This window comes from Uloborus diversus, chromosome 4, assembly GCF_026930045.1.
Source record: "Uloborus diversus isolate 005 chromosome 4, Udiv.v.3.1, whole genome shotgun sequence".
In the NCBI taxonomy this organism is placed as follows: Eukaryota; Metazoa; Arthropoda; class Arachnida; order Araneae; family Uloboridae; genus Uloborus; species Uloborus diversus.
In genome coordinates this window covers 193,023,184-193,045,471 of record NC_072734.1, presented here as the reverse complement: position 1 = coordinate 193,045,471, position 22,288 = coordinate 193,023,184, and the positions used below count along the sequence as shown (strand labels likewise).

Sequence of the window (22,288 nt, the reverse complement as noted above, 5' to 3'; positions counted from 1 at the left end):
TATCGCCTCGTTTGGCGTATAAATCACGATAAAAATTTAAAATCATATGCACTCTGTGAGGCAGAATTTAAAATGAAGTTTTACCTTTGATAAAAGTCGAAAGTAAAAGATCTAAAGCATATTATAATAGAAGTGATAGTGATCAATAAACGGTTTAGGCAATCCGTGGACGTGACTTTTGAAAACTTTTCTCAAGAGCGGGCGAACGCGAGCCAAGGAGCCATCTTGGCTAAGTTTGAATACACCTCACCGGTCGCGGTTGGCCGAATCATGCCACGTGATCTCGCTAAACATGTCGAGACCACGGTAGGTCACGTTCGAACAAGTCAACCTTAAAAAAAATTGAGAAACGTTTCTTTAACGTTTCATTACGTTGTTATTCTCTGGATATCGTTTTCCCAGAAATGTTTTAAAACATTGTTTCCTAGAATGTTCCAAAAGCATTTTAACTAGATTTTTATAAAAAATATGTATTGATGACGTTGACAACATAAAAGAAAGTTGGCGGAGATTTTAAAAATTACTACCACAGTTTTTACACTGTCAGAACCAGTTTCGCACAACCTTGTAGCACAACCAGGTTTTTTAGGGGAGGGGGGGGGGGAGCTTGCTTAAAATTTCTTGTACTGGGAGGGGGTCCGGAGGTTCTCCCCCAAAGAAAATTTTGAAATTGTAGTCTTAAGAACGCAGTTTTAGATGGTGGTAAGTTTCAGGGAGCCTTCTGAAGAAATTTTAAGAAACTGAAGTCTTAAATAGGCGATATGTGTTGACTTTAGAGTAAGGGATAGAACTTCGGTGCTGTCTTCGATTAATGTTTTTTTTTTAATTTATTTATTTATTTATTTATTTTTTTTTGAAAATAATGTAAAATCGATCACTTCTCATCCCAATGTTTCGACATTGAAATTCTAAAACGCAGTTACCGTACCGATAAACTTTGATGATTACGAGAAGAGGGGCTCTTAGGTTCTCCCCCCAAAAAATTTCGACAAAGAAGTCCTAGAAAGCGAAGTTTTTAAGCGATATTCAGGGACTCAGGGTGAGGGTTCAAAGGTCTCACCTTATTTATTTATTTTTTTGAAATTAGTTTCTTCATTTTCAGATTTCATACGGGAGTATTATCTCACTCTATTAAAAGATGACTGCGTGCTATCTCAACAAATTGTTGTTTTTAAAAATCCATTTTTTTAACGATTTGAATGATATTAGAAGGAGGGGTGTGAGGCGCGAAGCTGTTGTCCAGAAGTTTTCGAAATAAAAGAAACGCGACTGTACACCATATTTGGTAACGTTAGGGGCTCTGCAATTTTTCAAAATTGTAGCAATAAAAAAGCATTTAAAAGAAATTAAAATTTTTCACACACAACATTCTATATTTTTTTTCCTATTGAAATTTACTTCATTTTCACGAGCAGCGTTCGCTTCTTCTCTTTAATTAAAAGGAATATTTTTGAAAAAAAATTCCATTTTCATTTTAATATCCATTTTATTATAGAAATATAATATTTTGAAAAAATATTATATTTCTTATTTTGAAAAAATAACGCGCGCCCTACGCACGATCCAAATCTGGAGTGCAGAAGGTCAATAACTAGACCATCGAAAATGTATCATTATTTAAAACATCATAAATAATATAGTTACTGCCAGCAGAGCTGCTCACCTAGGAACGTCATGGCGCAGACTGCATCATTGAAATTTTAAGGGGGGGGGGGGAGCGGAGTGTTTTGAGAGGTATTTTTCTCTTTTTTGGGGGAGGGGGGCAGGTTTAGCGATATTTATTGGGGGCACCACTGCTATTGCAATTTCTTACGCCACACCTGTAGATGAAATATGGCTCTTCGGGGAGGCAGCACACATTTTGGGAAAAATGGCCTGTCGTGTCACAAAATCAATTCAATATTTGACAAAATTAGTTGGAGACAAAGGTCTTAACTTCAAAATCCGGACCTTATGCCCAGCCCGTTCAGACGATGACAATTTGACCTCATGTCCTAGCTGTACAAAATCGGGACCTTCTATCCTTGGAACTTATCTACACCGGACCACAGTGATGTTCCCATCAATTTTTCTGAGGGTATACTTCTAGTAATCCATTACGCACAATATGTGTATGCGATCATATACATAATATGAAAAGTTTTGAAGCTTGAGGGTATACGCTATGTGTCTAAAAGATGTTTGAAAGTATACGGCGTATATGGAGCATACCCTGAGAACACCACTGCCGGATCATATGTTCGCTGCACCTTCTGGTTGTACGTGGGTAAATTATAGTATTATTCAACATCATAAATACAGTGGCGAGGCCAGAAAATTTTTCTGGGAGGGGTTTTCAAAATCGAAAATTGTTGCTTTCTTTCATTACACATTTACATTCACACATTTACAATGTGTAATTATTCAATATCAAAGAATTTCTGTAGATTAATAATTATTCATTCAAAATACTTGCTTAAAAACAACTAATAATTCGTATTGATATCACTATGAAACGAAGAAAGTGTGAAAATGCACAGAATATTTATCATTAGTTTTACTTGAATCTTATATTCATTGTTTGTGTTTTTTTCGCGAGATCACTTAAAACTTTCTCCTCAAATACATTCATGTCTTTATGAATGTCAAATGCTAGCTAATAACGGTTTCGATCTTTCGATGACAACAGGTAAAGAGCCTTAAAGAAAATCTGGTGCAGTAGGCTGTAGGCTTCCTCCCTCTAGATTTCCCTAAAAAGGATTTGTGCAGTGATGGAAATCTGAGGGACCATGATGTTACCCTGTAAAGTTTTACTGACACCACTTTAGCTATCTTATACCAGTGGAGACGTCGGGTATCATGAAATATAACTTTAAAATTTAAGAATTGAAAAGTAATTTCTGGCTGCTTACCGATCATTAAAAGCAGTAAGATATTTTGTTGAAACCTATTCCGCGTGGAAAAGCTCAAATACTCTGCATTTTTTTCCCTTGGTTTTAACAGAGGAAATGAATGTGCTTGTGTTCTGGGAGGGGTTTTAACCCCAAAACCCCTCCCGTGGCTGCGCCACTGCATAAATACAACACAAGAAAGCAGAAACGAATAATTATTTTAAAACACAAAACTTACTTCAGAAAGATTCCTTTCCTGTGAAATATTATTTATATTCTTTAAATTTTTCCTTTGCTTAATGGCGCTGATGGCAACGATATTTGAGCTAAATTGCAATAGTAACAAATCATATTCAGTCTTCAACTACAAAGATACAGAGCAGGCTTTCAAAAATCACTTTACTGGTTGAAAATTTTCTGCTCGAGTGTCTGGTTAATTTGTCGGGGAACACAATCAACTTAAGAGAAAAAATACCATTTTATGGAAGGGATGGCGGAGACAGTGGCACACGTTTTTTTTTTTTTATTTCTTTTTTACTGGTACGAAAGAGAAATTCAACCCTCCTAAAACAACGCCAGAAGATTGCTCATAAAGGCTTTTCCTTCCCCTTGTTTAATCATCAGTACACGAAACAATTGACAAGAAGAGAGCAGCATGGACATTAGGGCTTAAAGCACATGGCCAAAGGGCCAGATTCAGGCGGAGGATTCTAATGAGAATCGAACCCCACCCATTCTGTCTCACTGACACATGACCATCTGACTTTGGCGACAGCAATTACGGTATAATAAGCGTAGGAGAACAAAAAAACCAACAACGTCCTTGTACTTTTCAAATTCCCAAAAGTTATAAAAAAGGAATTATGTTTGCAAAATAATTTAGTGCAAGTTTCTCCCTAAAAAGAAAGTTGTTTCTGACATTTGAACCAAAATACCGCCCCTAAAACTACCCACCCCCGGACAGGGGTCGAGTTTTTTGCGGCGCTAGAGCCACCCCTGTCCAATGTTACGTAATTCTAAGTAGTAGCTTCTTCAACTCAAAAATCTTAAGAACTCAAAATAAACAGTAATAGCAGCATTGAACAACTTCATGGTCTGTTTCAAAATTAAAAGTTAGGTCAAGTGAACTCCATGGGGAAAAGAAATTATGGCAATAAAAATGAGAATAATTCTATATGCATCAAGACATTATTAAATGCATTAAAACTACTTTGGAAAGCCGTTTTTATTTTATTGATGGGATGTGGATTTAATTCATAGATGGGACAAATAAATTAAAAACTGCCAAAGAATTAATAAGAACGAGCTGATGTGTGCATCACATGACTTCCTTTTACGCCAATTTAATGGTAATAGCGCCTTGGAGTAAGCAAGGAAACACGAAATATTTTGACCCCTAGTTTCTTGGGAACCAAAGCAAAAAAATGTCTTACACAGATTTATTTCCCCATTATTGGCAATTTTAGCATGATGCAGTGGTTAACTCTTAAAATATCACCAACATTGGGCGAATTAAAGCCAGATTTAAAAATTAAAAAAAATGGCCAAATTTTTCGCCGAGTTGGCGACAAAACTTGGCAGCAAAAAAGCTTGGCAGTATATCTCCAAGCGTTTGCCAAATTATAATACCACTTGAGTTAGCATTGAAATTAACAATGATTTCCCCTCAAAAGGTGCAAAAACTTACCCTTAGGAACAATCCAATGCAACCAAAAGGGAAGGTGCACAACTAGACCCTACTAGGAGTCTACCTACCAAATTTCAACTTTCTAAGACATACCGTTTTTGAGTTATGCGAGACACATATGTACATACAGAGGCAACAAGAAAACTCATTGTAATTAACTCAGGGATCATCAAAATGGATATTTTAGGGTCTGCACATTCCTAGGCATATATCCACGTGTTGTCGGGTCAAAAAAAAAAAACATTCATTCAGGGGTGAGCAAAATGAAAATTAAGGCTGATTTTTGAGTGAAAGTTTTTTCGCAAATACAATACTTCCTTTTTTGTAAAAGGAAGTAAAAATAAAGGGAAAAATAATTAAGTATTAAAATAAAATAAGCAGGGTAAATGTAGAACCTGCAAAATAACTCGCAACTTCAAAAATTATTGAAATACTTGCAGAATGCAAAAAGAGTCAGACACGGCACGGGATTTTCAGCTAAGTGTTCATGCTTGCAAGTTTCCAAAACAAATTAATTTTCCTCTCCTATAGGAACTAGTGAAAGTTCATTGAAACTATACTAGAAATTGGTTTTAAAAGTTATAACCATCTACATTTTTTGTGACAATATCTCACTAGACATAGATTGCTCCCAAAAGTAGCCAGAAAATCTTAAAAACGGAGGATCTCTGTAAAAGCAGGGAAAACTTTCCTGCTTGTATATTTTTGCCACATAATTCATAAGAGTTTTTTAAATGCAGCAGTTAGAACAGTAATATTTGGTCTCTCTTAGGTCTTTATGGTCCAATTCTAACCTGGTGCTTTGGGCCTTCATCTGCCTTTCCATCTATCTCCTTTCACCAGTCCTGATTCTCTACCACAACACATATACGGTAACTGCCACTTATAAAATCAGCCTGCTTTTCAATATCGAATCAGGACAAACAGATAGATTTCAATGCATAAATATTTGTCAGAACTATCATTTAATACTTTCAATATTGTTCCTTTATAAAATCAAACTTTTGGACAGCAGACGTTAAAAATTGATAAAGACAGTTATAGTATGTTAAAAATTCCACCAGATATAATAAATTGAAAATTTTTTTTATAGCAATAAATAGAGGAGTCGGTCTCGGAAGATGAGGAAATCACAGTTCCAAATTTTTTGTTCCCTTCAATATATGCATTTAGAGCGAAGAGAAGAATGTAATGTTGGGAAAACTACAAAAAAAAAAAAATCAGACAATTAAATTTTTATTTTCAACTTTTTAATTAAAAAAAAATACACTAATATTTTAAGACCCTTGTGCAAGTCTTTCAAAAATGTACCCCTTTGTTGGTTAAAACTTTATTTTGAACCACTAAAATAAATGAAGTCATTTCTTTTTTAGAGTATTCAAACTTCAAAACTTTTTTTAGTGTAGGTATGCCGCTTTATAAAACCACATATGATCAAAACGAATGTGATTTTAATTAGCGGTGGCACTGTAAAACATTTACTCTATTCAATGTAAAATTCTCATCTCTGGTTTTTTTTTCTGCTTCTTGTTTTTCTAGAAACCCATTAAAGCTATCATGTAATCATTCAATAAGTACAAAAACAGCAAAATGTTATCAAAAATAAAATGTATTACATTTTGATTACAGTCAATAGGACATCACAATCTCATGTGCACAGTACATTCAACAGTCAACTCAAACCTATGATGCTTGAATGAGAGCTAATTCATTAACTGTTCTTCTGAGGCACTTTCATTGTCACCTGCAAAAAAAAAAAAAAAAAAATAAATAAATAAATAAATAAATAAATATTATATATATATATATATAATACTCACACAACAGAGTTTTATGGCTGAGTCTGATTTAATTCAGGTCCTAACAGATAAAATCTGGGTTTTACAGAAAAAAATGCATTCCAATAAATTGAAACAATAAAAATTTTGATTGAAACCTTGCTGTTTGAAAATATGTATTACATAAAGTACATTAAGTTCTTCTTTATATCAAATAAATATTAAATACCTGAAGCATTAATTGACTACTTATATTATTTTATTCAAATAATTATCACTAAGGGAGTTACACCTCCATATTTTCCCCTTTGGCATCATAAAGGAATCAGACAACAAACTATACATACACGATTATTAAAACACTTGATCCGTAATCTTTAATTAGTTCTATTAACTTAATCTAAGACAAAGCCTTCGAGATGTTTTTTTAAAGCATATAACTACTGGTTGAAAATAAAAATGCTAGAAATGCAAAATTTAAAAAACTAATCTTTTTTGTTGGATATTAAAAAATGCATCCATAAATACAGTAAATTTGCAATAACTCGAAGTCCGATAACTCGAATATTACTATAACTCGAAGTTTTTATCAAGTCCTGATCCCTTAGTCTTTAATTCCATTAAATTATTCTCAATATCCCAAAGTTTCTTCAAAGATGGCTCGAGATTTATTTCTAAAAAAGAAAAAAAAGAAATTTGTTGTACTGTACTGTTTACACTTTGACATTTTACTGGACTAAGAATTTGCTTTTAAACTGTCAAGTTGTCAAGTCAACTAATTGTACCTTTATTCAAAGGCTGACCTAAGCTAAGATGCATTCCCCTTCATTTTTTAGTTTGATCATTTGCTGATAAGTTCCTGAGAGACAGATTGAGTTTTCTTTACTATTAAAGATGTCTAAGCAAGTACTCTGTTAATGACATTCAAAGAAAAATAGAAACTCCAAAGCAGTAGAATCCATGAATTCGAATTAGAAAGGAATGAAGAACTGTACCTTTCTTGAAGTAGAACCAGCTCTTTCAAGTGGTCCTGTTCCAGCAGTTATCTAAATCAAAACCATGCTTTTGATTTTTTTTTCTCTTAATATTTTTTATTAAATTGTGCAGATTTTGCTTAAAAACTTTTAAGTTCTGTTATTTTGTCTGTTATATGTACATATTAATTACAATATTCGATGGTTTTTAATATTGAAATGTCGAAAACCCAAACTAGCGGTAAGTCGAACTTCTGATAAGTCAAAGTTTTTCGTTGGTCCCTTTAGATTTGAGTTATCGTGAATTGACTGTAGATATACATTTTTTTGGCCAAACAAATGATCAGATATGGAAATAAAAGACTTTATTTTCACTGGTGGTTGGTTAATCAATGGCTGGAATTAAATGACTTATTGATTCCTTCATATTTATATTCATTAAATACAAAAGAATCAATAATCAATAAAAACATTTCTGCTCATTTTATTTGTGTAATTACACAAAGCGAGTAAAAAAATAAATTAAGAGGGGGCTTAACACTTACTGTTTTGATTTCACTGTAGGCCTGCAGACCATATTCTCCAAGCTCTCGTCCAATCCCAGACATTTTGAATCCTCCAAAGGGTGCTTGTGCAGAGAAAACGTCATAGCAATTGATCCTATGAAAACGGTAAAATCCAATGAACACATTTGGAAAATGAATAAATAAATAAAATGTTCGAAGTACAACACATAATTCTTATTCCAAAGCATAAACAGCTCAATTGTTTGGCAAGTACTAACCTTGAACCTTGTGGAGTAACTTTGCACTAGTCTATAATTTTTAGTTTATATCACTTCACAAGAACTATAATCAGTGATGTTCCAACCAATTTTTCTGAGGTTATAGTCCAAGTAATCCATTACGCACAATATGTGTATGCAACCACATACATAGTATGTCGTAATATGAAATTTTTTAAAGCTTGAGGGTATACGCTAGGTGTCTAAAAAATACTTGAGAGCATACGGCATATATGGAGTATACCCAGAGTTGCCAACTTCTGAAAATCCAAAATCATAGCAGCATTTTCGGAGGGGGGGGGGGGAGGGGGGCGTGGCCGCTGCTTCAGAATCAAACAATACTTCAGAATCAATAAACCGATACATTTTTACGCCATGCAATTTTCGAAGAGCGATGCTTGTTGCGCAGAGAGGGTGGCACACGTGTAGAAGTTTAATCTTCTGAACTTACCAGTTTTATAGTAAGTTACCGCCCTAAGCCAGGACTAAGGCAGAAGTACTTAAAATACACCGCCAGCTCAGTTATTCCATCCGAGGACTGCAGTTTCGTGCTTTTTAACACTCATCAGCCCGGAATAGGAATCACATGAGCTGGAGGTGAAAAACCTCTTAAGGGAGCCAAGAGAGCCAAACAAACTGGTAGCTAATGTAGAACTAGCAAACCAGACAAGTGACTGCATCAATGGTGCGGTTCAACTCAAAGATCGATGGCAAAGCATGGTATTTTGTAGTAAGTTACCGCCCTAAGCCAGGGCTAAGGCAGAAATACTTAAAATACACTGCCAGCTCAGTTATTCCATCAGACAGTTTGTTTGGCTCTCTTGGCTCCCTTAAGAGGTTTTTCGCCTCCAGCTCATGTGATTCCTATTCCGGGCTGATGAGTGTTAAAAAGCACGAAACTGCAGTCCTCGGATGGAATAACTGAGCTGGCGGTGTATTTTAAGTATTACTAGTTTTAGTTTTCATGCTTTTTTTTCTTTCTTTCTTGGAATTATAAATTAGAAAAGCAGAAAACCGTAGTTTTTGGACCCGATTTTGTAGCTTTGTAGTTTAAAGCTGTAATTTGTAGAAACTATGATTTTTTCATAGCAGTCGGTAGCTCAGAGTGTACTCTATGGGAACAGCACTGACTATAATTAAATTTTAAACAAAAAAAAAAGAAAGAAATCTAATCATGATTCCGACCTAAAACTCACTTTAATTTTGTTGGTCAGAACATTTTCAGAATTTAAATGCTTTCCTAGGTAATGTGGGAAACAAAGAAAAGGAAAGATAATCACTACTAAAATTTACGAGTCGCAAAAGAAGAATCAAGAGGAAAAATCGAACTTTCTGATACATTAAAATGCAGTATTAAGTATTTTATTTGTTGTATCAAGCATTTTATTTGTTGGAAAACTCAAAATGGCAACAGACACACATTTTATACCACTGAGGGTCCTCAAATTCAGCAACGAAATCATGTGAATAAAAACTTATAAGTGTAGTTAAAATGTGGTAAAAAATTTAAGTTCTATATAACTAGGAAGTTCTAAACAAACTCCATCACAAGCAGAAAAATTAGCCTTTTCTTTTATGATAATATTTTGAATGGGCAAGTATATTTTACAACCAAATTCGTGAAAAAAAAGACTCATTTTCGAAGTTTTTAACCAATATGTTTGTTAATTAAAGTAATCCAAAGAAGAGATCTTGCTTAGAACAATATGGATCAAGTCTCCATTTTGACAAAAAAACAATTCATTTGTTTAGGAACTACAGTGTCAGACAGATACACAGGCACATCAAACCTTCTTTATTGCATCGGAGGTTTAAAAAATGAGTGGTGCAGTTCACACACAAAGTAGAAAATTTGGATCAGATCTACCTGGATTGACTGTACTTAAAACAGAGTAAGATTTTGCAGTTCAGTTGTACACAATTGAGGAGCAATTTATCAAAAGGGAACATATTCACTTTTTAGAAAAAATCATTTTATGATATTTTCTAAATCTTTCAGATGACATTTATCAAATCACTTGTTCTCAAGAAGTCCAAACGTGGAAAATCCTATTTTATTTAAGGGTAAAGTGTGGCTTTTTGATCAAAAGGGAACAAATCCGTCCTCTGCACGTTTTGTTTTGAACAAAAGGGGACATATCCTGAAAGAATCTGTAGTACGAAGACTTTTAGATTCAAAGGAGCACATGTCCAAAATCCTCAAATTTTAATCCACTACTTTTAGGTTCATGGACTTCGACAAGAGAATATGAGAAGGTTTTGGTGAAATTGGAATTCTCAACATGCAGGTTTTCGCTCAAAAGGGCACTTATCCATAATTAAGATGGCGATATCCCCTTGTTTTTTTTACACAAACATTTCTTACTCTGGGCCATGATTTGCTGTGCTTTCGTGCTCGATTCTGTACCCAGAGGAGTTGATAAAACTATTTTTTGCTCTTACCCTAATTCGTTTTTCTCACCTCCTGAACATTTTTAGAAAATGGATATGTTCCCTTTCGATAAATTAGTCCTCAATTATAATAGAGTAGTTCAGCTAAAATTAAGTGCAATTGAAAAAATGAAGCAGACGATTACCAAACAGTTCCTGCCCGTAATCCATTGGAGAAATACATTGCTTTGTCAATGTCTTTTGTAAAGAGACTGGCAGCGAGTCCATACATAGTCTTGTTGGCTCTCTCCAAAAGCTCTTCGACTGTCTTGAATTTGATGATTTGCATGACAGGACCGAAAATCTAGAAAATGTATAATAATTAAAAAGCTTTGTTTTAGAATACTCAATATTTCAAGTAAACAAATTTTGTAAGTACAGTATATCCAATTTCATGTAAACAAACCCAAACAATAATACAAAAACACCAGCCAGGAAAGAAAAGTCAATTCTAGACAGAGTTCGCCAAACCAGGTCTAGCCTAAAAAAATGTGCAACTTTTTTTTTTTTTATGGATTCCCTTGGAAAAATATATTATCTCGATAAAGTAGGTTGTTTTCTATGGCATATTTAAAGGGGAGCTGAAAGAGTTAGGGCCCCTCCTAAAATAAGTTTTAAACCACTCATTTTGAACAAGGATTTTAATATTTTCAAATTAAAACTTGGAAGTTTCTCATAATATTTATCTTGGGCCTCTTCCAAAATAAATTTCTATATGCTTCTGGTACTTTCAAAAAAAAAAAAAAAAATAATAATAATAATATTTAAAAATCAAGGTCAATTTAATATTAAAGTAGTCATTTTGTTAATTGTGCAAACAATCAGCTATTTTAATAATTAGTGGAAATATAATATTAAGCTCTCTTAATTAAAGTTCGGCTTAATTAGTAGTTTCAAATGTATGTTTAAAATAGCGTTTAGTAAATTTGAGGCTATACTGGCAATTTATAATTATGGTAGAATGCCTATTATTGATGTATTTCCCCTCCATCATTTATTTTCACCTCAGAAATAATGACACTGATAAGGTCCTGTCATGGAGGTGAGATTCATGGAGGTGGGGATCTTTCCATTAATATAGACCTAATAGATACATTCTTCATGGAAAATTATTTGATGTAATTACTGCCACATGTTAATAAGGAATGGCATTTTGTGCTTAGGTAATGGAGCTGAGAATTTATTGTGTGACAGGACTCCTTATCCTACTAAAATACAATATTGAAAAATTAAATATACTTAAACAATTTGTGTTTGAGACTCTTGTGAAAGGAATAATAAATGAATAAGTATATACTTTTTTAATTAAACACGTTATTAAGCAACATAAACTAAACAGTCACACCAGGTGTGTGACATGCCACGGAGGTGAGAATTCACATGTTGTGCACCAAAAATGCACTAAAATAAAAATTGTTAAAAGATTGTGGGCAGGTTTAAATATATATTTTTGATGAAATTAAAAATCATTGCTAAATGAATTGTTCTTTAAAGTTTTTACCGTAAAAGCCGTGTGACAGAAACAGAGTTCCCACTCTTCCAGCAGATTAAAAAATAGGGCCTTTATATGGCCTTTTTACGGCACATTTTTAAACTATTTAGGGCACTTCACGCCAATGTCGCACACCAATTCTCTTTGATGTCTTAAATTTATTTGTATATATATTTTTTTATTTATCATTCATAATTGATGAATATTTTTGAAATGCGTTATAAAGCTCTTTTTTTTTACTTTACAGCAGCGCTTTTAAACGTTATAACTAAAGTTTTATGTGAACTATACAGTTGTATGATAGCTCATTTTAAAGAGAATTACATGCGCATTAATTTATTATGTTTATGTAACTTGAATAATTGTTGAGAATTTTTTTTATAAAATGTTAAATTTAAAAATGTTAAAGATTCTAGTATCTCTTAAAATTTTTGGAAAAGAGCTGATGTGTGCATCACATGACTTCCTTTTACTCCAATTTAATGTCATTTCCCCATTACTGGCAATTTTAATGTGACTCAATAGTTTACTCTCTAAATATCACCAACAGTGGCCAAATTGAAATCAGATTTAAAAAATAAAAAAAATCGCCAACTTTGTCGCCAAGTTGGCGACAAAACTTGGTAAAAAAACACTGGCGATATATTGTCAAGTGCCTGTCAAATTATAACACCACTCGAGTTTACATCGAAATTAACAATGATTTCCCCCCAAAAAGGGGCAAAAGACCCCTTTAGAATACATTTAAGATTCCCTTAAAAAAATTAAAGAACATTATTTTGAATTTTAAATTTTGTGATTTTTTTTTTTTCAAATTAAATTATATACACTAAACTCCCAATTATCTGTGGGATGGATTGCCCACCAACTTTCATACAGTCAAGAAAATGTCTTTTTTTTTTTTTTTTGGCAACAATTAACTGAATGTAGATAAATGCACACATTTCAACTTAGTGCAAAACCTGCTTCTAGACATCCCAATTGTTTTCTTCCCCTTCCCTTTGAATGGCATCAAACCTTTCATGGGCCCTAAATCCTGACTACTTGAAACCTGATTTTTAGAGCTATACAACTTACAAGCATAATCAAGTGACCACACCAATTTTATTCAAAACAACTTCCTTCCTTTCCCTTATTCATTTTTGGTGTAACCTAGCTTGATCAGGGTTCATACACTTTTGGTTAAAAAAAGTTCCCTGACTTTTCCAGGTTTTCCAGGTTGTTTTTTAGAAAATTCCAGGTTACTCGCTTCATTCAAAATTTAAGTTTAAATAGTAATATTTTTAAAATAATTAAAATTGTTTAAGTAGCGATGCAGAAGAACTGAAATTCTCCCCTTAGATTTAAAAAAAAAAAACTTGGTTTTTTTTTTCGTTTGTTTTCTCTGTCAAAATTTTAAGTTTTTTTTAAACATTTTGTTCAAAATTGTTTTAATTTGTTTACTATTTGTTGAAAACAGAGTACTTTCAACTAATTTTAGCGTTTCTTTGATGTCACGCGTAATATTATAGCGTTTTGCTGTAGTCCTGCAGCAACCTTTTAGCATCTGCTTTTGGTTTACAATACTTTTTATTTTCTTATAAGTAGGTTACACAAAACATATTGAGCAAAATGCAATGCTAAATTTCAGTATAAATATGATTAACTTGTTGCATCAATCGGCATACCATGTAATGCATAGTAACAAAAATCAACTCCGCCAATCATAGGCCAATGCCAATAATCTTTTTTTTTTTTTTTTCACATATTAAAGGACGCTTACATTAAAATTTCAAACTTTCTTTTCCAGAAAGTAATAGTTAATTTTCAAAAATTCATAACATTTTGCACATTTAATGTTGTTTTCAATATTACACATTGATATAAACGTCCAATTCTGTTTCTGGAAGTTTAAGTCTACTTCCATTGTGCAAACGATCAAATATGGCGACAAAGTGAAAAATTTAAAATAATAAGTAGATTTTTGGATTTGTAGTATAAAAGTAGTAATAAATAATTAATAATCCTTAAAAAACTACAATAAAAGCAAAATAGTCAGTATTTAGCACATAAGAGTCTAAATCAATTAAAACAAAAAAAAATGTTATGAAGATTAAATTTTGCATTTTTCCAGAAAATAATTACAAATTATCCGGAAAAAAAGGGCACAATTTGTGTTGTTTTCAATAGTTTGCATTGCAATTAACATCCAATGCCATTTTCGGGAACTTAGGCACTTGAAAAAGTCTTGTGTACTTCCATCTTGGGAATGACCAAATATGGCGGCTATGCCCAAAAATAAGAAATAACTTTTTTTAATTTGTTGCATGAAGACAAAAAATAATAAATCTTCATGATACTACAATTCATTGAAAAGTTTTTATCACATTTGCGTCCGAGGCAGTGAGGATAAGATTAAGTTTTAAGAACAAAATTTTTCATTTCTCAAGAAAATTATTACAAATAATAATAGAAAAACAATTTGCAGACCATTTTTTGTTGTTTTCATCAGTTTTCAATTAAAGAAAACATCCAATTCTGCTTTGTTTTTAGAAACTTAGGCATTTTTGGATCGTATCTACTTCCATCTTGTGAATGACCAAAGATGGCGACTACGTTTCACACGTAGCTGAAATGATTTTCCGATCAAAAAAAAAAAAAAACGATTTCCCCAGATCGACCCTCCCATCTACAGGTTGTGCTTCCGAAGCAGTAAATTGTCTTCTCTCCTGTTGAGTTTGTGCATAATTGCTGTTCACCTGATTTTTTTTCCCTTGGGAACTACTGAGAGCCAAAAATGGCGGCTGCGGAAAATTTTTTGGGTCGCCACTTTTTTCATTGCTTTAAAATTGTTACAATTTCTTTTAAATACATCGATAAAAATGAAGATTAGATCTCATAAAACGAAATTCCCTGGGAAAAAATTGGGAAAAGAAAAATTTTGGGGACACATTTGGAAAATTCCTTGACATTTTTGACTAAGTCATTTTCCCTGATAATTCCAAGTTTTCCCGGAGCGTACGAACCCTGAAACGATTAGAATGTTGTGGCAACCCATCTAAAACTTTAGGCAGTAGAAAGAAATGCATTCCCCTCACTGACTCCATGTAAGAAAATCTTCGCTCTTTTGGCGCATTTTTCGTTGTGAAAAAAAAACGTTCATTTTTCGATTGCAGTTTTTAAGTGCCAGCGTCGGTTTAGATAAAAATTTAGAATTTTTTTCGTGAAATCACAATAAAAACGAAGAAGATCTCATAGTACTTAATTCCTTGGGGAAAAAAATGGAAAAAAAAAAATTTGGAGGACAAAATTTGAAAACTCCCTGACTTTTCCCTGACATTTTTGACAGAGTCATTTTCCCTGACAATTCCCGGTTTTCCCGGAATTCCCGGAGCGTACGAACCCTGATTGATATGTTTCAATCAATCAGTTTGCACCATTTGCTCGCATATGTGTGAAATCGAGCGTCTGTAATGAGTGGTTCTTTTTACTTCCTTTTACAAAAAAGGAAGTATTGTATTCGCAAAAAAAAATTCACTCAAAAATTGGCCTTAATTTCCATTTTGCTCGCCCCTGAATGAATGTTGAGTTTTTTTTCGAATCGACCACACGTGATATATGCCGAGGAACCTACAGACAACCCGAAATATCCATTTTAACGATCCCAGAGTCAATTACAACGAGTTTTCTCGAGATGTCCGTATGTATGCATGTATGTGCATATGTGTGTATGTATCTCGCATAAATCAAAAACGATATATCCTGGAAAGTTTAAATTTGGTACATAGACTCCTAGTGGGGTCTAGTTGTGCACCTTCCCTTTTGGTTGCATTCGGATGTTCCTAAGGGGGTCTTTTGCCCCTTTTTGGGGGGAAATCATTGTTAATTTCGATGTAAACTCGAGTGGTGTTATAATTTGACAGGCACTTGACAATATATCGCCAGTGTTTTTTTTACCAAGTTTTGTCGCCAACTTGGCGACAAAGTTGGCGATTTTTTTTATTTTTTAAATCTGATTTCAATTTGGCCACTGTTGGTGATATTTAGAGAGTAAACTATTGAGTCACATTAAAATTGCCAGTAATGGGGAAATGACATTAAATTGGAGTAAAAGGAAGTCATGTGATGCACACATCAGCTCGTTTTTTTTTTTTTAGCTTTTACAAAGATTTTTTTATACAATGTTATTTTAGTTAGGATGCAAATATTATTGATCTATCTAAAGTTATTGCATAGACTAATATTGTCTTCTACTTACTTTGCGGATGATCCACAAAGTCGGTTATTCACGGTTAAGGTCCCACCTTATTCCGTGAATAATTGAGAGTTTACTGTATATAAAATTAAAGTGCAAGAAATTGCCTTTAAAATGTGTTATTATACAACTCTGTTGCTCCCATGGAACTTGAATTAAACACTTAAAACCACCGTACATTGATTTAAATCATGATTTAAACTAATTGATTTGAATCAAGTGATTTTTTTAACAAAATCATTAATTAAAATCAGTTGATTTAACTTTTAAATATTAATTTTGTAATTTTAGAATGTATTGCTCTAAATTTAACTATGCTGTGTTATACAATCTAAACTTCAACAGGTAAAACTACATTGATCCTTCTTTCTGCGTGTAACAGATTTTCCGACTCATGCAATACTGCTTGTACTCCAAAATAAGCTCAGAACAAAATAAAAATTTGCAGTTTTTCTTTACACCATGACTACTATTAAGGAAAGTAATTGTTAAACATATTATTTTACACTAAAAACGTACATGATGATGGAAAAATTAGATTGCTTTGCTCAAAGCAAAGTATAAAACAAAATCACATCTTATCTTAACATTTTCACATATTTATAAATCTTAAATATGTATTGAGTATTTAGAGAACTTATCCTAATTTTAAAAGTAAGCTGACTGGATTCATTAGTTCGCATTGCCTTATTATGAAGATTTTTTGTCTTCTTCTTCAAAGGTATGAAAATTATAATTCAAGGGAATTGAGGTACCACTGTTTCCCAGAATTATAATTAAAAGATTGGTGCTTGTAGCTAAAGGGGGGGGGGGGGGGAATGTTAAATTTTATTTGAATCATGCATTTGTATTAAAACTCTTTTACTTATACCTATTGTTAAAAAATAGTTCTGCTATGAAATGAAAGTATCTCAAAAGTTGCTTTTTTTATCTATTGTATGAAATATAAGTTTATTTAATTGAGTTAAAGTAATTGATATTAAAGTCCATATTATAAAAATTAATGTCTACAAATTTTTGAAGATTTGAAAAAAAATAAGTTTTAAATTTAAAAAATCTGATTAAAAAAAAAACCAACTTTTTTTGAAAAAATAATAAAGAAGTCACGAAACCTGTTTAAAACACTGCTGGCAAGTTAAAAAAAGTGCTGTTTAATGAATTTCAAAAATTAATTACACATCACTTATAAATGTTGGATTAAAAAGAATATACATTTAAGGCATTAAAGAGTATGGTTTCTCAAAGTTTCATGAAAATCTAAGAAGTCAAATTGAGAAATTGTTTTTGTTGATTTGACACAGAATAACATAAATCCTAAAAAAAATAGGGCCTTTGATTAATTTTTAAGGATTTTGACTATAAAATATGGCTTTTGGAGGGGCTCCTACAAACAATCTCGAAAATAGGGCCTGTATAGGGACTTTTGAGGGCCCATGGGAACCCTGAGAAAAGTTACACTTTTTGAAAAATCACCCTTAAGGATCCCATATAGTATTAAAACTATTTTAGGGACTTATGTGTCCTAAATTTGCTCTAGACTATATACTTCGGCTCTAGACTTCCTGCAAAACCAAAAGCTGCCTTTGCTCATTAAGTACTAATCAACATGTCAAACACTAAAAAGAAAATGAAGCCCTATCAGATAACCATTACTGAAGATAAAACGTTGAACCCAGTGGTACCTAAGAATGCAAGTCCTAGCTGCAGAACGAACTTCTGAAACTTTTAAGGGGGGGGGGGGTAATATGAGAGGGATTTTAATCGCTCTTGAAAGGCTGTTATCTTAGGGGTGGGTGCTCCATTGCCCATGGGAAGATGGGGCTGGTGAACAAATCTATATATATAAAAATCAATGTCCTGAGATAATATATATACATATAAATATCAACACACTGCCAATACAGTGGACACCTCAGACTTGAAATTTGGCAGACATATCCACATGATTACAGAAGTATCCACTAAGAAAGGATTTTTTGAAATATCAATTAGTTTGGGAGAAATTAATTCAAACTCCTTAATTTCTGCGAAATTAAAACCTGTCATTGAAATTTAATTCCCTTATTTTCAAAGGCTTTCCTCCATTCAAATCATTATTCAGTACTTCATCTCAACTTTTGGTTGATTGCGAATTTTAAATTCGATATTGTTTTTGTTTCTCACGTTATTCTTCGAGGCTTTTCTCAAGTCAAATAATAATGTTTCTGTATTTAGTTTTCACATTTTTCAAAACTGGAAACGAAGTTTTTAAGAACATCATAGCAGATAAAATACATAATGCATTTAAGTTTTATTTCACATCGTAAAAGTAAATGATAAAAATCAATGTCCTGTTATAACATACATATACTAGCATTCTTGTACCCGGCATTGCTCGGGTAAAGAAAATCAATACTTTAAAAGGATCATTAATGACAGTTAAGGATTGTTTAAGGACAATGACAAATATATAAGGAATCCAGGGGCCTCGGGACTCTCCCAAAATTAGAAAAAGTTATAGGTAATAAGTTATTATTATAGGGGATTTTCGTAACTAGGTGCACCAGACACTGTTATCCTCTGCTACTTCCATTACCCGAGCAATGCCGGGTACAGAAAAGCTAGTATTTCATAAAACTACAAGTACTTGACCAAGTAAAAAGTTGACAACCGTTTGGAACTGATGGCAAACCCTAAAAATGGCCAAGCACATTAAAAAAAAAGAAAGAACAAGTCCTCAGCAGTACGTGATACTTTCTGTATTTCTAAAGAATTTACCTCTTCATTTGCAATTCGCATGTCATCTTTCACATCTGCAAAAACAGTTGGGGAAACAAAATATCCCTGATCTCCATGGCGACCTCCTCCACACAGCATTTTGGCACCTTCCGATTTCCCGCTTTCTATCAGATCAAGAATTTTGTTCATTTGCTCTCCATCAATCTGCAATTGCACACAAAAAGCTTTGGTTGATCGTTAGAATAAGATGAAGAAGCATTATAAAGGTCTTCTGTTCGTATTCGGTAAGCTGAAAACTTAAACGATGTTTTCCTCGGTACTTGGTAATGAACTAAATAATGCAAGTTCTTAGAAATTTTAATATTGAGATTACTTTTAAATACCCACGTGTATATGTATTTATATCTAAAATATCAAGAAAAAAACACTTACCAAGGAGGGGAAGGGGGTACAGACTACATTTTTATGAATTTAACACCTTTCTAAAAACATCCTTATTTTTTCAGATAATTCATTTTTAATTCTTATGATTAATTGCTTCTAGCAATAACTAATGGATTGTACAAAGGAATAAAATCAACACATAAATCAATTGTGATCCAATGTTTAATTTTATAGCACATCAAAGACCGTACTAAACTCTCAAAATCATATTAAAATTTTGGGTCTTAATTAGAATGAAAATTAATATTATTGATTTACATTGCAACAAAACTTAACAAATAACGGAAGTGTAAAAACATAGATTGTGCAAAGAAAAGAAAAAATGTGTTTCTTTGCTCACATGTAGAAATTAGCAGCGGTGTAGAGAAGGGGGGGGGGTAAAACCACTCCCATGAAGAAACAAAATTTGAAAGAGTATAGCACCAATCAATTTTCTTTTGAAAAGAAAGTGTTTACGGCTCTACCTTTATCTCTATTTATCTATCATTTATCTATCTCTCTATGCTATATCTCGCCATCTATATCTCCCTATTTTTACCCATTTCTTTAACTACATAAATACATCTCTCTATACCTATTTTTTATCTTTCTATTTATGCTTACCTATTCATACCATATATAACCCCATATACATATCTCTACCTGTTTGTCTATCTATTTACTCATATCTATTTATATTTGTCCATTTATATCTATTTCTATCTATCCACCTACATCAACCACTACTACCAACTTTTTATATCACATATTATTATCTTTCTATCTATTTATTAACATCTATTTATGTTTGTCGATCGATTTACATCTATTTATTTTTATAATATACTTCTATTTATCTGGTTGGGTTCAAAAATCAATGAAAACTATCCTCATGAAACGTTTATCGTTACACCACTGGAAAGTAGGCTCACACAGTTTTAAATCACTGCTGGAATTCAGTAAATAGCAGACTATCACCCCCCCCCATATAGTTTTTTCCCTCCCCCCATTTTTTTGGTTTAATGAAAAACAATGTTGTTTCTATTTTACCCAATGAAAGGAACTTCCATGAAGATAATTCAAAAATTTTGCCGATTGGGTGATTGCAAAACAATTTTCCGAGATATTCAGGGAAATTTTTAAAATTCCCTGACAGTTTCCCAGCCTTTTTCCAGAAAGAAAAAAATGAGCAAAAAAGCTTTGAAATTTGTGAACCACCCGAGTTTTTGGTTGTGCTACAACCCTAAGTTAACAGTGTTAATTTAAAAGGAGAAGAATTACCTGTGGTCCTTGTTGGGTTTTTGGATCAAACGGATTACCTAGAATCCTCTTTTTAGCAATATCTGCACTCTTTTCAACAAACTGGTCGTAAATTTTCTCTTCGACGAAAATTCGAGATCCCGCACAACAGCACTGCCCTTGGTTGAAGAAAAGGCCGAGATGGGAAGACTGAATTGCATTATCCACTGAAAAACAAAATGTTCAAGTCATGTCTTGATATACTTCAACAATTTAAGGGAATTTCAAATTTTAAAAATTTTACAAGCATTAATGTACCGTATTATTTAAATATAGAATATATTACCGTGTATACTTGCGTATTATTTGATCTTGCATATAAGTCGACCCCTCTGGTATTAGGAGGGAAATTGTGAAAAAATCGGAAACCCGCGTGTAAGTTGAGGCCTTACTTTCAGAAAAAATCGGGAATGCTTTGCCGCTAATTTTGAATATAAACGTTGTAAAAAAGAGGAAAATAAAATGCAATGAACATTTTTATGCTAAATAATGCCTGATTATCATTCTTTTTCACTGAAAGGGTTCACTTTTATTGTGCGATGAGGTTTTATCAATGAAGTTATCGCACCGATGACTAATTTAATTAGTGCCCTTTTGTGTTGCAGAGTGTCATTGGAGTTCTTTGCAGAAAATAATACCTGTTGTTGAAATTATTTCTTTTTATTTCCTCCATGGTGATAAATACAATGATATCCTTGGCAAGCTATTTACATCTGAATTATGAAATTGCAAAATAAGTTCTCTCGAAGCATAGATAATTTAGTAAAACACGCAAAACCATTATTTGTAAATTTGCATTATGACAAATGAAGAGTCATTTATGCAATCGAGGTTTCAGTAATTTGAAGTTAAGGTTTGCAGATAAAGTTTACAATTATAAAATGCCTAATCGAGAGCATGACGGCAAACAGCTGACTTGGCCGACTATGAAACTAAAATACGGCGCCTTAAAAGAGAGAGAGCAACTGAGCTACAGAAGCAACATATATAGTCAGCCAGAGTCATTTGCATGTATTTCAAGACATGAATGTGAAATGCGCATTTCCCGACGTTAGGACGGCGGCCAATCAAATGGAAAAGTAACTTCGTCATTTCATGACGTAAGGCACTCACGTGTCTAAGATCGGGAAATACCTTACATACATAGAAATTAGCATTTGTGACTTTGCAAGACAAAAGAAAATAGGGATTTAATTAAAGCCAAATATATCAAAATAAACGTGAATTATTGATAATATTATTTGAAATTCCCAACAACCTTTGTGATCGCAATTTTTGTAAAGGGTTTGGTTTTTCTGTTACGATTTTTGTTACTTATTCCTTTTATTTTGAATAAATATCAATAAAAAATTGCACTGTAGCCATATTATACATTTAAAAAAAAAAGAGCATTCATTCGTGATTATCGGGAAAATTCGCCAACACGGCGATCCCCGCACGATTCCTGTAGTCGCCCGTTTACAGTAATTATTGAGTCTTGATTTCACAATCAGATCATGTAAAATAATAGCAGAATGTGTAAGTATTTACTTCTATAGCATCTGCTTAATAGGGTTGGACTAAAATTGGGAAAATGTTCCCGTTTTCGGGTGTTTTTTT

General features: G+C 32.9%; 1 protein-coding gene across 1 annotated transcript in view; it reads right to left on the bottom strand.

Annotated features, from left to right (window-relative positions):
• Window positions 1-5,799: 5,799 nt before the first annotated feature.
• LOC129220417 (aldehyde dehydrogenase, mitochondrial-like) overlaps window positions 5,800-22,288 on the bottom strand; it is a 32,420-nt gene continuing 15,931 nt past the window's right edge. Inside the window, exons 8-12 of the mRNA XM_054854836.1 lie at window positions 20,672-20,856; window positions 19,007-19,171; window positions 10,670-10,827; window positions 7,855-7,969; window positions 5,800-6,301 (exon numbers count right to left, since the gene is read on the bottom strand). Coding sequence (XP_054710811.1) covers window positions 6,269-6,301; window positions 7,855-7,969; window positions 10,670-10,827; window positions 19,007-19,171; window positions 20,672-20,856 — 656 coding nt within the window. The 3' untranslated portion in view covers window positions 5,800-6,268. The remainder of the gene's footprint in view (window positions 6,302-7,854; window positions 7,970-10,669; window positions 10,828-19,006; window positions 19,172-20,671; window positions 20,857-22,288) is intronic.